This window comes from Bos indicus x Bos taurus, chromosome 27 (genome assembly GCF_003369695.1).
Source record: "Bos indicus x Bos taurus breed Angus x Brahman F1 hybrid chromosome 27, Bos_hybrid_MaternalHap_v2.0, whole genome shotgun sequence".
Taxonomy (NCBI): Eukaryota; Metazoa; Chordata; class Mammalia; order Artiodactyla; family Bovidae; genus Bos; species Bos indicus x Bos taurus.
Window position 1 is genome coordinate 41,833,912 of NC_040102.1, and position 16,691 is coordinate 41,850,602.

General features: G+C 42.5%; 1 protein-coding gene across 2 annotated transcripts in view; it reads right to left on the minus strand.

The window, feature by feature from the left end:
• Positions 1–16,691, minus strand: part of LOC113885060 (ubiquitin-conjugating enzyme E2 E2) — a 374,924-nt gene that overhangs the window by 45,902 nt on the left and 312,331 nt on the right. For both annotated transcript variants that reach the window (XM_027530187.1, XM_027530188.1), the window contains one exon: positions 7,889–8,036. In XM_027530187.1, the coding sequence (XP_027385988.1) occupies positions 7,889–8,036 (148 nt within the window). The remainder of the gene's footprint in view (positions 1–7,888; positions 8,037–16,691) is intronic.

Genomic DNA, 16,691 nt, shown 5'->3' on the forward strand with positions numbered 1-16,691 from the left:
CCTGCGAGCCGCAACCAGAGAGCCCGCGCACCTCAAGGACAGACCCTGCAGATCAGTGAGGATCTGAGTGCTGTAATGAACACTCGACGCGGCCACAAAGTCAATAAATACTGAAAGCAGCAAGCAAGGGGAAGCACGGACGGCTCCTGAGCTGTGAGGGGGCTGGGCGCTGGTGGGCTTCCGTGAAGTCTTCAGGCTTTCCTAACCACAATATTTTCCCAAGGTATCACAATCTCAAATACTCAAATTAAGAAGGCAAAACATTAAATCACCTAATGTTTCATCTACACACAAGTGAGTTTCTGGGCAATTAGAGGATTTTTATTAAACTTTTCAGAATTATAACATTTCCATATTAATAACAATAGGGTAGCATCAACAATTTGAAACGGGTGTCACTTAAATAGCTTATCTTCATTTCTCCTTATAAAAGAAGACTTTCTTCAGTGGCCTACCTTCCACATTCGTTTCTGAAGGGCGCAACACACGCTGCACCCTTCAGAAATGAGTATTAATCCTATTTATGCACGAAAACCTGTGCTGAAGCTGACGGTTTCCTTTTTTTTTAAAAAGAGTTACCATGAAAATGAATTGTAGAAAGCAGTACTATCTGAGACTACTCAGCCCGTCTAAAAACGTACTTGCTAACCTGTAAAGATACCCCAACCCCAATATAAAGGTACGTTTTGAATCTAGATTAGGTGAGGGATACATTAGGGTTCGTTATAATCATTTTCTCTATTTTTCTGAATGTGAAAAACTCACTTTCACTCCTTTCCTTGATAAAGCAGAGTCTCCAGGGTGCCCAGTCTAAACGTTTACCAATGTTTCCTATGAGTGCTTAGAAGGATTGGGTCTTCACTCCTGTAAAATTTCCACAGTTCATTAAAAAGGCCTGCTAATCAGGCTAACCTTCTTAACTGCACTGAAATGATGAGACTTTGACTGGACACGCTGTCCAAGGACACACCAATCAGACTCCTTACAGAGGATGAGGGGATGACCTCATAATGGTCGAGAAGAGAGTGGATTGGACTGCCCCCCGGGTCCGCCCCCCGCTTTAGGAACGCGGAGAGCAGCTCCTCCTGCTCAGAGAAGGAAGCGGAAGCCAGAGAAGCAGCCGATGCCAAACATAAGGATGTGTTCTCCTTGCTACCACTGGCAGCAGCTTCCCCGACCGCCCTTTGCTTACACTGAGAAGGTGAAACTTCACTGGCACATTCTAAGTTCAGCTCTTCCCATGTGTCAACAAATATGATAAAGCCTAGTTTTTGCCGTTTTAAAAGAACCAGACCTACTAAGGCAATGGATTTAACTAGGAAAGCAACACAGCTTTGGAAGGTTAGGATTTTTGGACAATGATCTATCAAAAAATAATAAACAGCCAATGTTCTTTTTAGCCTAGGCACTTTGGCTGTTCAGGAAAGACAGCAAAGAGATGGTTGTGTTAGAGAAACACTAACTTACACCAAGGAGAAACACTCAAGGTTAGCACACTGTGCCTTCACCTCTCACCTACACGCTGAAGCCCCCAGGCCTTTCCTGCCAACTCTGTCTCAAAGACGAATCCTTTTCACTTGTTTCACTGCACGGCAATCCGAAGTCTAAACCCATGGTTAGATAACTTAAACTCTCCTTTATCATCCTGTATTTCCTGGAAAGTCATTCAGCTGGATCTTTCAGTTTCATTGTTAAATACCAAAATACCTTGTAAAACAACTATAAAGCCTGCCTTTCTACAGAATGACAAAGTAGGAAAACAATCCGTCACATTTATAAATATATAGATCAAGGGGAATATCTCAGAATTGTTATTTTCTGTTTTTTTAAGCCTAATTTATGATGGTATAGAATAATTTCTGTGAAACTTCCTTAATTCACACAACTGAAATATTATTTTCTTTAATGATGCACACACCCCGATTTTATTCATCCTTCTCAATGAAGCCTCAGTTTTTCTAGAGCCTCCACACCCTACACGGCATGTTTCCAATCTGATCTGAGTAAGCCTATGGTCGCCACGGGAGCAGGGTCCCCAGGAGGCAGCAGCGACTCCTGAGCCAGAACCGAGGCCCTGCACACAGTACATTTTGTGGACTTTATTTACTCTCCTGGTATTTAAAATACCAGGTAGACTGATTTAACTACATACAACTACAGCTTTGTTTTTCTTGTATAAGGTGTCCGAGAAGATAAATGACTGCAAATTACAGACTATACCCATATTTGGAAGTCCTGATTAGAACGACTTTTGGAATTCAGCACGCAATATTCTCAGAGGGAAGCCAAAGTTTCACAAAGAAAATAGCTTGAAGTTAGTGTATGTTGTACCATCTCTGTCTACTTTTTAAGTTTCTCGCGTGAATAAAAAGTCAAAGGCATCAGAAGAAATCTGATGTCTACACAGCCATCTGTAATGTCTGTTTTAGAAAAATCAACGTTTCTTCTTGGCATTCCTGCTAAAATAGCCTGCTTTGAAAATAGGTAGGTTATCACTTTTGTAGTTTTCTCTAAATTTAAGTGAAATAAATTATTCTCTGCCAGTTCTCAAGTGCAGGAGTAGAAAGGTTTGTGTTGCTGTCGTAAGCAATGGAATCCTCTTAAATTCCATTTATGTAGCTTTCATCAGTCTAACAGCTCACCACCTTAGTGTAAATAATGACACAAACATCTCTGTGTTAAAATAATTAATCCTGTCTCCACCACTCAGCAGTCACTAGCAACTAAAATTTTTAAATATTTAATAGCAACACAATTCACTATGTAACCATAACCAGGTCAAAGACAAGCAATTAATAACGATCAAAGTTAAGATATCTGAGACGACTGGTGGATAAGGATTGTATTTGTTGTTTACATTGAACAGTCTGTAAGAGATGTGAAACCAAGCGCAGTGATGCTGGGGAAGGGGGGCGCTGGAACACCTGGCCAGGCCACGGGGAGAGGTTCCTTCCTCCACTGAATCCGTCTGCAAGGACCAGAGCTCCTACCAACGACACTGCACTTCGTGTACCCTCGGCTTCCTCACTGTGTTAAGACAGAGGGTTAATTCGCTGCTGTTCTTAGATCTACTTGTTCTAATGAAGATCTGCATAAATCAAAGACTGGGAGTAACCAACCCCAGATTCTTATTTGGGAGGTGATGGAGGGAGGGGGCGGGTGTGATGTTTGTGGGTGCACTCAGGGCACCTTCTGGCCTGGCCGGGGCAGCTCTGCCTGCTTGAGAAGTGGAGGACGAGGACCTCATGGCTGTTTACGGATGCAGGGCCCTACTGTCCAGGCTCTCCACAGGCAGCCTGTGGTCTGAAGCAGGTGACCACGGATGAGATAAAGGGTGCATTTGCAAAGAACTCAGTATGGATCTTTAAAAGGAAAGCATGTATAGAAAATTCATAATTGCCATTTCATTTTCTTATGCCTAAAAATTTCTGGCAACAATTCCTCAATATCAAATACTCTGTTTTCCAACTTTTGATTATCTCCTAAGAGCCATGTCTTGGGGGGAATTTTTTTCACAATGCAGCATCAAAATCACATTATGAATCAAATAACTTCATCAGAGGACAAGAATCTCATGACATCTCCTGAGGCAGGCACTATCATTAAACCTGTATTACAGACAAGAAGACTGAGGCAGAGAGGAGTCAGTAATCTGATGCTCACAGTCAGAATCACCGAGAAAGCTTAGCAGCTAAGCAGAAATTTAGAGCAACAAAAGGCCTGGATGGTTCTATTAAGAACATGCAACAGAGACAGAGGCTTAGGTACAAATGAACTCAGAGTGTGGAACAAAAAGTTTATAACCACCAAGCTGTCTTTCCAAAATTTCCCCATATTATGAAATGCCAGCATCTCCCATTTCAGCACTTAGGGAAAAACAACAGCAACAATGGAAGAATCAAACAAGGTCATAACCCTTTCAAAAGCCGCAGGAGCGCAGCAGAAAGGAGAACTGAGATTAGTGAAGCGATGCCAGATGATACGAAGATTCATGAAAAAGAGATTAATATTTCTGGACACTACTCTGTGAATAAAGCCTCTGGGACAGGAAACTGCTGACCTTTTTTTATTTCATAATTGTCAGTATCCTCAGGATAGTTCGTTTTGTGTGAGGGAAAGCACCCATTATTAATAGTTATAGGCCTGAAGACCATTACGCAGGCAAATTTTAAATAACAGATTTTATATAAAGGATATGCTAAAACAGCTAAGCGTTTGAAAAAAGCCACAAAACAGCAAAAACAAACTTTAAAAGATGAAATTAAGTAGAAGAGAGCTTAAATGTTACATATGCTTGACAGAGTGTTTACAAATAGGAGCGTTCCATGAAAAAATGGAAATGTGTTTACAAGTGTAAACTTCAGCGACTCCTGGATGAAACCGTGCTCACTGTCAGGGGAGCCGGGAGGCTGCTGCTGACCTTTGTTTTTATCAAAAAAACATTTATTTATTTCGGCTGCACTGGGTCTTAGCTGCAGCAGGAGGGATCTTTAGTCGCAGCAGGAGGAGCCGGTTCCTCAGTCAGGGATGGAAACCGAGCCCCCAACACTGGGAGCGCGGAGTCTCGCCCCGGACCGCCAGGGGAGTCCCTGGTGCGGAGCTTCGGGCTTCTCAGCCTCTACGGCTCCGGCTCTCTGTCCTGGCAGCGGTCACGGCCACCCGCCGGCGGCTAGGCCTGCGTGGGCAAGCAGGCGCCGCGTCGGGCCCAGGGGCCCCCTGCCAAGCGTGGCCAGCCCACGGAGGCCCGCAGGGAGACCCCCACCACGGCCCCGGGACCGAGCGCTCGGGGCACCCTCAACGGCCTGCGCGCTGTCGGACACCGCCCTCTGAGCGATCCTTCCCCAGAGATGAGAGGGTCTCAGCACTCCTAACACACAGCGTTACAGTTTATGGACGGAGGAATTCAGGGCTAGGCTTTCTTCAGATGAAAAGTCCCAACGTGTCAGTTGCCCAGGAGGTGGTGTGCGAGAGAGTCTTCAATTCTACCTTCTCTCCGTTAAATGCAGCCTCCTGGGCTTGGATCGCATCTCATGTTTGTACATCTGGAGTCCTAAATACTCTGGGAAATAACATCAAGAGCAACCCGTTACTGTTTATAATGGGTTTTCACATACATCATCTCCTTTTAAACTCATAGGAATCCTGTGACTTAGGTACAGCTGAGGATAATCTCTGTTTTATACAAGAAATGGAGGCTGAGCAAAGTTAAACGGCTGGTACAAGGTCACACCGGTAATAAACAGTGGAGCTGGTTTTGAGATCTATATTTGCTGACTCTATCAAGCAAGACAGGGTGTGTAGCCTTACCCTGAAACATTTGCTTTGAATGGGCCAAATTCTTGGAAGAGATAAATATAAATTAAGAGAAAAGTATGAAAAAAGATGACACCCTCGCCCCAGTTTATGTAGGAACAAGAATGATAGCCCTCACAAAGTTGGTTAAACCTGTGTCTTTATTGCAAAACCTATGTCTGAGCTGACAGCATTTCTGGTGTGAAAACAGCTGCATGGATTCAGTGCAGGAAAGTCGTTATTCATATCCTATTAAACCTACATTTGTGATCACATGAAAATAGGCCAGATTGAAGTTCAACATAAATCTGGAGAAAAAAATTGACAGAGAATGGAGGGAAGGGTACCAGAAAACAATGTGAAATAAACCCACCGAACAAAACAATGGACATTTTGACTTGTTTGGGGTAATTTTTTTTTAAGACTCTAGAAGTGTGAACATAAATATACATATAATGATGTACAAATTAGAAATCTTTTTTATGTGTTAAACGATGAATATTTAGTTTGTTACCGTGTACTTTACAGATAAGATTCTATTATGATACCAGATAAGCCATCTCTAGTTGGTGAAACTTAAGGAACATTGTTAGCTTTAGGCTTTTTCTTAATATTCATAGCATGATCTTCAAAATCTGTTTATGTGATTTTGTTTCCATCAAGGATGATTTTTATAAATGCTTTTTTTTTTTCCCCCTGTGGAATGTATCTGTAATTTCCTGTGACACAGAAAAAGGAAACTAATTTATGGAACAGAAACCTTTCAAGTGCTGAGAGAAGGCTGTTCTGGAACGCAGGAGAACAGTCAGGGTGACGGGTCCATTTCTGTTAATGTGGTTCCCACTAGGGTAAGGCTGTCTCTTGGCACAAGTGTCCTAAGTGTGACCTGATGCCTTATTCTATGTATATTCCATGTATAAGAAATTTACCTTGTGGTCAAAACTGCCTCATAGATAGTAGAGTCTCAAAAATTTATTTTTCTTTCTTTCCCTGAGATACAATTGACACACAAAACTGAGTTTAAGGTGTACAGCATAATAACTTGACACCAAAAGTTTCTTGAATAAGTGACTTACCTCTCAAAATAAATTTTTTCTCTAAAAAACACTGCCCTCCAAGTAGCAGCAAATGCCAGAATTACTTTCTGGGAAGTGCGGAGGCAGACTGTAGTCCTGTGGTGCAACATTTCCCAAAGGAAATACCACATACAAGAAAAGTGTTTTGATGACACAACCTCCAAATGAGGTTACACACCATCATACCAACAAATGGGATTGAAACAGGAATAGTGAGATTGAAAGAACAAAGTGTATGTTCAGTTTTAAATTCGTGCATCACAGTTGAACTACACAATCTGGCATTTGGTATAAATTAACTAAAAAACATTTTATAATCTTGCACAATTATATTTTAGTTTCTTGGTGTTAAGAGCATTGATTTGTTATATATAGTTTACATGTATCACAATTTAACTAAATGTTTTTAAATGTCATTAAAAATAATTTTTTACTACTGAAAAACAGCCAACATACAAAGATGGAAAAGATGACAATTTCTACACGCTTTATTAATCAGCCCGGGTCCCAAGAGATCCTAGTTCCCACTTGCCATTTCTCTCTTGTCTGAAACTTCGCTTATCTAGTGAGTGCATTTCCTGAACTTGGAAGACGGAATCCCAAAAAGTATTAAGACTATTAATTAAACACTGAAAGAAGAACTTGTCACTGAGAATATCGATGAAAACCCCAATGAAAACCCTTTGGACTTCTGTTATTTCCCCCCCAAATCCCCAGATACGTAAACTATTGGCAGTTGGCTTGTCTTTGAGCTAGAAGCGGCTGGGCAGAGCCGCGCACTCACACACCCAGGAAGACCCAGAAGGAGAACTCGCGGCCGGAAGCACACCAGCAGGCAGGGCGTGGCCACGGCCCCGCTCGCGGCCCTGGGAGGCAGCGTTGCCCTGCGGCCTTGCCCGGCGTTTCCTAGCTCAGGAGCTTTTCGGCTCTTAACGGCTCGGCTCGTAAGGACGCACGGTTATGAAAATGCCAAATGGTGACCTCTCCGTGGTGCTGCCTGAGGGGCTGTCGGATTTTAATAGTCCTCATCTCTCAAACGAGCATCTTCTGGTGGGCATCTAATTAAAGATTGCCAAGTCGCTTCAGTCGTGTCCGACTCTGTGCGACCCCATGGACTGCAGCCTACCAGGCTTCTCCGTCCATGGGATTCTCCAGGCAAGAACACTGGAGTGGGTTGCCATTTCCTTCTCCAAATTAAAGATTAGGCTATTCAGTTTGAATTCCTATTTATGATTTGGCAGCAGAATGTGAGGCATTCTTTAAATGCACTTCCCCATATAAAATGATTTTTCATTCACTCTGATTACACACTGTGCTTTCTCCTTTTTGGCAAATAATGGGTTTTAAAAAGACTAATGACTGGACTACACTGAAAAAGAAAGGAGTTACAAATGATGGAAATTTAAAATCAATAATAATAAAAGTAACCGTGCCAGTGGTGGTCCTGGTGGTAAACAGCCGACCGAGGGCTGACGCTGCAGCCTGGCGCGGCTCCAGCCCTCCGCCGCTGGGAATCTTACCGGGGTTGCAGTCTGTCAGGAGGGAGCAGATGGACAGGAGCACTTTAGAGATGGTGAGGGCCGGGCTCCAGTTGTCCTTCAGGATGTCCAGGCAGATCACGCCTTGGCTGTTGATGTTACAGTGATAGATTCTGGTGCGGAAGGTGACCTAGAAGAGAACACACAGCTGCCGTGAACAGCCACGCCGCTGATGTACTTTCATCTTTAAAAAGTTTTGTTGGGAGTACAGCTGACTTATAAGATTGTGTTGGTTTCAGGGGTACAGTCAAGTCATTCAGTTATACATACACATACATTGATTCTCTTTCAGATTGTTTACTCATATGGGTTATCACAGAATATTGAGTTCCCTGTGCTATACAGTAGATCCTTGTTGGTGATCTACTTTATATATAGTAGTGTGTGTATGTTAATTTCAATCTCCTAATTTATGCTTCCCCCTCACCCCCAATCCACTTTGGCGGCCATAAGTTTGTTTTCTATGTCTGTAAGTCTATTTCTGTTTTGTAAGTAAGTTCACTTGTACAACTTTTTCTAGATTCTACATATAAGTGATATCATCTGATATGTCTCTGACTTACTTCATTTAATATGATAATCTCTACATCCATCTATATAGCTGCATGTGGCATTATTTCATTCTTTTATATGGCTGAAAAATATTCCAGTGTGTGTGTGTGTATATATATATATATATATATATATATATTTAAAAACCACATCTTCTTTATCTCTTCCTCTGGGCATTTTGACAAAGGAAATGGCAACCTGTTCCATTATTCTTGCCTGGAAAATTCCATGGACAGAGGAGTCTGGTGGGCTGTAGTCCGTGGGATTGCAAACAGTTGGACACAACTGAGCACATACACACACACACACACAACACACACACACACATACACCACACACACACACCACACACACACACATACCACACACACACCACACACACACACACACCACACACAACGTACACACACACCACACACACACACACACCACACACACCACACACACACACACACACACACACACACTGGACACTGAGGTTGCTTCCATGTCTGGGTTATTGTAAATAGTGCTGCTATGAACACTGGGGGGCATGAATGTTTTCATATTATGGTTTTCTCCAGATATATACTCAGGAGTGGGATCCCTCTTTAAGAACCTCCACTGTATTCTCCATAGTGGTTGTATCAAACTGCATTGCCACCAACAGTGTAGGAGGGCTCCTTTTATCCACATCCTCTCCAGCATCCATTGCTTGGAGACTACTTGTTGATGGCCATCCTGACTTGTAGACACACCTTTTATTAGACAAAATAATCCAAGGGTCATTGGCTGGATCCTGGAGAAAGCAAGGGAATTCCAGAAAAATATCTATTTCTGCTTCACTGACTACTCTAAAGATTCTGACTGTGTGGATCACAACAAACTGTGGAAAATTTTTAAAGAGATGGGAATACCAAACCACTTTAACTGTCTTCTGAGAAACATGTATGCAGGTCAAGAAGCAACAATTAGAACCAGATATGGGACAACTGGCTGGTTCAAAATTGGGAAAGAAGTATGACAAGGCTGTATATTGTCACCCTGCTTATTTAACTTATATGCAGCATATGTCATGCAAAATGCCAGGCTGAATGATTCACAAGCTGGAATCACGATTGGCGGGAGAAATATCAATAACCTCAGATATGCAGATGACACCACTCTAAAAGCAGAGAAACTAAAGAGCCTCTTGACGAGGATGAAAGAGAAGGGTGAAAAAGTTGGCTTAAAACTCAACATTCAAAAACTAACTCATGGCATTCCGTCCCATCACTTCATGGCAAGTAGATCGAGAAACAATGGAAACAGTGAGAGACTTTGTTTTCTTGGGCTCCAAAATCACTGCAGATGGTGACTGCAGCCATGAAATTCAAAGACACTTGCTCTTTGGAAGGAAACTTGAGACCAACCTAGACAGTGTATTAAAAGTAATGTATGGATATGAGAGGAGGACCATAAAGAAGGCTGAATGCCAAAGAATTGATGCTTTTGAACTGTGGTTTTGGAGAAGACTCTTGAGAGTCCCTTGGACTGCAAGGAGACCAAACCAGTTAGTCCTAAAGGAAATCGACCCTGAATATACATTGGAAGGACTGATGCTGAAGCTGAAGCTCCAATACTTTGGTCACCTGATGCTTAGGGCCAATTCACTGGAAAAGACCTTGATGCCGGGAAGGATTAAAAGGCAAAAGGAGAAGAGGGTGACAGAGGATGAGATGGTTAGTTAGCATCACTGACTCAATGCATATGAATCTGAGCAACTCTGTGAGACGGTGGAGGACAAAGGAGCCTGGTGAGCTGCAGTCCACGGGGTCACAAAGAGGCAGATACGACTGAGCGACTGAACAACAACAAACACTTAATTGTTCCTTCGGCACACAAGAAGAATCAATAAACAAAATCTTTATTTCAGAACTTGTCATTCTGGGCACAGAGGACTAAACTCCAGTGGCAAGGTCATGACATTCTGCTTCTGATGAATTCTAATCATTTAACGAAAGTCTAATCATTTAACGAATGTTCTGGGGATTGAGTTTACTCTTGGTGCAACTGCAGGAATGCTTCTAAGGCGAAAACTGACTCAAGGCTCTAAAAAAAGTTCAAAGAAGGAAATGTTCAAAAGTAAAAACTTGAAAGGAAACTTTTCTTAGATTCCAATTATTTGAAGGATTTTGTACATTTAGAAAACTTAAAAAAACATGGCAATATTACAAAAAGGAAATGAATATTATCTATGTTACAATTTAAAAACATGAACTAGAGCACGTATGTAAATAATGCAATTAGTTTATGGAGAAGCTATACTAGTTACAATATACAGATGTCTTCCTCCTTCAATTCTGTATTTTGAATGTACTATTACTGCAGCCTATCTATAATAGCTAGATTACTGCTGTACTTTGCTTAGGCATAATTTTGAAACATGCTTAGAAACATTTTTAAAGAACTTCAGTTGGAAAACTTATCAGTTTTATAACTGGTAGAATTCTGTTTTACAAAAGTCTTATGTAAGCAACAATGAGATTTTAATGCTGTTTATTAACATCGTGTTAATAAATGGTCTCAAATTTATAAGCTGAAATATTAAAAAAAAATCTTGGTGTTCTCAAGACCAGTCCTTCTGGTACCCTAAGTTCAAAGTGACTCTGAACCAAGAAATACACACTGCAGGTCTTCGTAGGTGCTATCACTCCAGCAGAGCTTCCAGGGTCCAAAACATCAGATGTGCTGAATCCTTACGATGTCAAGGTCAGAAAGGACACATCCAGGCTTCTGCAACTGTTCAACATGACGCCTTTCTCAAGCTACATGAGCTTTCCTCGTGGGAACTGCCTGCTCTGTTAGCAACACCCCAGACCAGATAACTTGGCCATCCCCCGACCCCTACACATCCCAAACATGCAGAAATGCTGAAGAAAAAAACACATTCCTCAATGTAGTTTTATAACTATGTTTATAACTAACATTCCTTAAAATGCAAGTATGAAGTTACACGGGGCATCCCCAGATGCTGAAACGGAAACCCGAAAATCACAGCAGGCACACGGGCCTGCAGTGTCGCTGTCTGGGGTGGGGCTTGGGTTTGATGCCCTCATGGAGGAAGGAGACGGAACCTTAGGTCTGTACGTGACGAGGATTCGGAGCTGAGCTGATTAGTTGCTCAGTCGTGTCCAAAGCTTTGCAACCCCATGGACTGTGGCCCTCCAGGCTCCTCTGTCCATGGGATTCTCCAGGCAAGAACACTGAAATGGGTTGCCATTCCCTTCCCGACCCAGGAATCAAACCTTGGCCTCCTACACTGCAGGCAGATTCTTTACCATCTGAGCCACGAGCCCTATATAAAGTATGACACCTGAGCAGCCAGCCTTTTAGCAAACGTCTGAACCTGAAAAGGTAACACCTTATGGGAGAGAGCGAGCTAAGACACGTGCTGGGGAAGCCCTGGGGGTGGAATTATCGGCACCGTAACTGGGAGAAAAGTGTCTCCCCTGAGAATGCTCAATTCAGAGCACACAGGCTATGCAAACACTAACTAAAGAGGAGCTTAAATGACTCTATTACTATCAGATCAAATATATGATTAAGGCAAGCCATACAAATATATATTTAGGGCAAAAATGAATAAAGAGAACAACTGCATTATGATGAAATGAATAATTCATCAGGAAGATGGGACAATTCTGAATGTGCTCTACCTAACAACACAGCTGCTGCTGCTGCTGCTAAGTCGCTTCAGTCGTGTCCGACTCTGTGCGACCCCAGAGACGGAAGCCCACCAGGCTCCCCCACCCCTGGGATTCTCCAGGCAAGAACACTGGAGTGGGTTGCCATTTCCTTCTCCAAAGCAAGAAAGTGAAAGTGAAGTCGCTCAGTTGTGTCCCACTCTTCGAGACCCCATGGACTGCAGCCTACCAGGCTCCTCCGTCCATGGGATTTTCCAGGCAAGAGTACTGGAGTGGGGTGCCATTGCCTTCTCCGTAACAACACAGAGAAAAATATAAAAAGCAAAAGTTGGCAGAATTATACAGAGAAAATGATACATCTACAGTCACAGAGGGACATTTTCACTGAAGTAGGTTTGGTCAACAAGACCAAAACCTAGGAAGGATCCTGAAAATATGAAAAACCAAATTTAAAAAAATCAAGGGACTGAATGAAGATGAAATTCCATTCTCAGCAAATAATCACAAGAAAGTGTTCAACATCATTAGCAACTAAGGAAATGCAACTGAAAGGCTCAGGGAGGTGGCAGTACACCCTGCAGATGGTAAAGTAGAGCAGCAGTCAGTTCAGTTCAGTTGTTCAGTCGTGTCCGACTCTTTGCGACCCCATGAATCGCAGCACACCAGGCCTCCCTGTCCATCACCATCTCCCGGAGTTCACTCAAATTCACGTCCATCAAGTCGGTGATGCCATCCAGCCATCTCATCCTCTGTCGTCCCCTTTTCTTCCTGCCCCCAAGCCCTCCCAGCATCAGAGTCTTTTCCAATGAGTCAACTCTTCACATGAGGTGGCCAAAGTACTGGAGTTTCAGCTTTAGCATCATTCCTTCCAAAGAAATCCCAGGGCTGATCTCCTTCAGAATGGACTGGTTGGATCTCCTTGCAGTCCAAGGGACTCTCAAGAGTCTTCTCCAAACACCACAGTTCAAAAGTATCAGTTCTTTGCCGCTCAGCTTTCTTCACAGTCCAACTCTTGCATCCATACATGACCACTGGAAAAACCATAGCCTTGACTAGACAGACCTTTGTTGGCAAAGTAATGCCTCTGTTTTTGCATATGCTATCTAGGTTGGTCATAACTTTCCTTCCAAGGAGTAAGCGTCTTTTAATTTCATGGCTGCAGTCACCATCTGCAGTGATTTTGGAGCCCAGAAAAATAAAGTCTGACACTGTTTCCATTGTTTTCCCATCTATTTCCCATGAAGTGATGGGACCGGATGCCATGATCTTCGTTTTCTGAACGTTGAGCTTTAAGCCAACTTTTTCACTCTCCTTTTTCACTTTCATCAAGAGGCTTTTCAGTTCCTCTTCACTTTCTGCCATAAGGGTGGTGTCATCTGCATATGTGAGGTTATTGTTATTTCTCCCGGCAATAATCTTGATTCCAGCTTGTGCTTCTTCCAGTCCAGCGTTTCTCATGATGTACTCCGCATTATAAGTTAAATAAGCAGGGTGACAATATACAGCCTTGACGAACTCCTTTTCCTATCTGGAACCAGTCTGTTGTTCCATGTCCAGTTCTAACTGTTGCTTCCTGACCTGCATACAAATTTCTCAAGAGGCAGGTCAGGTGGTCTGGTATTCTCATCTCTTTCAGAATTTTCCACAGTTTACTGTGATCCACACAGTCAAAGGTTTTGGCATAGTTAATAAAGCAGAAATAGATGTTTTTCTGGAACTCTCTTGCTTTTTCGATGATCCATCCGATGTTGGCAATTTGATCTCTGTTTCCTCTGCCTTTTCTAAAACCAGCTTGAACATCTGGAAATTCACAGTTCACATATTGCTTAAGCCTGGCTTGGAGAATTACTTGAGCATTACTTTACTAGCGTGTGAGATGAGTGCAATTGTGTGGCAGTTTGAGCATTCTCTGGCATTACCTTTGGGATTGGAATGAAAAGTAAAGCATGTTGATACACTAAATGTCAGCGAGGTGCATGCAGAGAAACCGGGTCACTGCTGGCACGGGTGTCAAATGGCACAGCTGCTCTGGAAAGAAGGCTGGCAACTTGTTACAGAGCTAAATATGAGCTCACCAGACATCCCAACAATTGCACTCTTGGGCGTTTATCCCCCAAAAATAAAAACTATGCTCACACAAATATACAGAAATGTTCATAGCAGCTTTATTTTTAATAAGTAAAAATGAGAAAGAACCCATTTGTCCTTCAGTGGGTAAATGGTTAAACAAACTGGCACATCCATATCATGAAATACTATTGTTGTTCTTAGTCGCCCACTCATGTCTGACTCTTTGGTGACCCCATGGACTGTGGTCCACCAGGCTCCTCTGTCCATGGGATTTTCTAGGTGTGAATACTGGCGTGGGTGCCATGCCCTCCTCCAGGGGATCTTCCCGACCCAGGGATCGAACCCGACTCTCCAGTGTCTCCTGCACTGGCAGGCGAGTTCTTTACCACTGAGCCACGTGGGAAGCCCTTGTGGAATGCTTACTACTCAACAATAAAAACCACCACTCACAACAACGTAGATGGATGGAAAGGGAATTACGCCGAGTGAAAAAAACCGAGTTTCAGAAAGTGACATCCTGTACGATTTCATTCAAAAGCACGTAAGAATATTTATTAAAAGCTGATCGCATGCTAAGCCACAAAGAAAGCGTAATACACTTCAAAGGATTCCTAAGTCCATACAGATCTCCCATCAGAGGACTGCGAACTAAAACACCTATTTTCAAATAATTCTTGGATCAAAGAAAAAAATCAGCTAAGATATAACTCAGTGACAATAAAAATGCTGGGTTGTCAGTACCAGAATTTGTGATTTGGCTAAAACAGTTGTAAAAGAGAAATCTACCGTTTTAAGTGCATATATTAAAAAGGAAGAAAGACATTAATGAGCTAAGTATACATCTAAGGAAGAAAAATGAATAGAGTAAATCCCATGAAAGTAGAAAGAAACGGGCAGAAGTTAATAAAAGAATACCTGTGATATCAAAATTCTGCAGAGAAGTGAGAGTACCTGGCCCTTAAAGTGCTAGATAAAAAGACAGTATTTCTATGATCCAGTGTAAACGATGAGTTGCGTTTGTATATAACACAGTATTTTAAAAACCTATCTGAGTAGAGTTTCCTGTGCTGTACAGTAGAGCCTTGTTGGTTACCTATTGTCTGTATCTAGGTGGGTAAATGTGAATCCCAAACTCCTACCGTATAGTACAGGGAGCTCACTCAATCCCATGTGGTTATTACAGAGTGAATGTATGTATGTGTACAATGGAACCACTGTGCTGTACACCTGAGACTAACACAACACTGAAAATCAATTAAACAAAAAGAAAAACCTATTAGATATTGACTGACTACCCTGGGCCAGCTAATCATCAAAACAACTAAAGGAGGGAAGTATTATTACTGTGCTCACTTTAAAAATAAACTGTGGGAGGTGACAGATGCTAATTAAACTTACTGTGATACTTACTAAAAATATAATCATATATCAAATTACTGCGCCATACACCTGAAACGAACACAATACTGTATGTCAGTGCTATCTGAATAAAATTTTAAAAACCTTTTTTAAATAAAGAAACTGAGGAATCCTTATACTGTTCGCCATTGTTGCTGCACTAATTTACGTTCTTATCATACGACCCAGCAATTCCACGCCTGGGTATTATCCGAAAAAGATGAACACATTGACCTGAAAAGACGCATGTACCCATATGCTCACGAAGGTGCTGCAGCGTCAAGATATGAAGCAGTGTACGTGTCCCTCAGTAAGTGAATGGATAAGGATGTAGCATATACACACACACGATGGATTATTGTTGTTCAGTTGCTCAGTCGTGTCCAACTCTTTGCAACCCCGTGGACTGCAGCACCCCAGGCTTCCCTGTCCTTCACCATCTCCCAGAGTTTGCTCAAATATTACTCAGCCATAAAAAAGAATGAAATCTTGCCATTTGCAACAACACAAATGGACCTACAGGGTTTAATGCTAATTGAAGTCAGCCAGACAGAGAAAGATAAATCCTGTACGATTTTCCTTACATGTGGAGTCTAAAAAACAAAACAAATGAAAAAACCAAGAAGAAATAGTCACAGAACAAACAGGTGGTTGCCACAGGGAGGTTGGTGGGGAGGGGAGAGAAATAGGTGATGGAGACTAAGAGGCCAAACTTGCAGTTACAGAATAAACGAGTCACAGGTGTGAAGCGCAGAGAGGGGGGAATACCGTCAAAACTAGGTAGTATCCTCGCAGGGTGAGAGTGGGGAATACCGTCAAAACTAGGTAGTATCCTCGCAGGGTGAGAGTGGGGAATACCGTCAAAACTAGGTAGTATCCTCGCAGGGTGAGAGTGGGGAATACCGTCAAAACTAGGTAGTATCCTCGCAGGGTGAGAGGGGGGAATACCGTCAAAACTAGGTAGTATCCTCGCAGGGTGAGAGTGGGGAATACCGTCAAAACTAGGTAGTATCCTCGCAGGGTGAGAGTGGGGAATACCGTCACAAACTAGGTAGTATCCTCGGAGGGTGAGAGTGGGGAATACCGTCAAAAACTAGGTA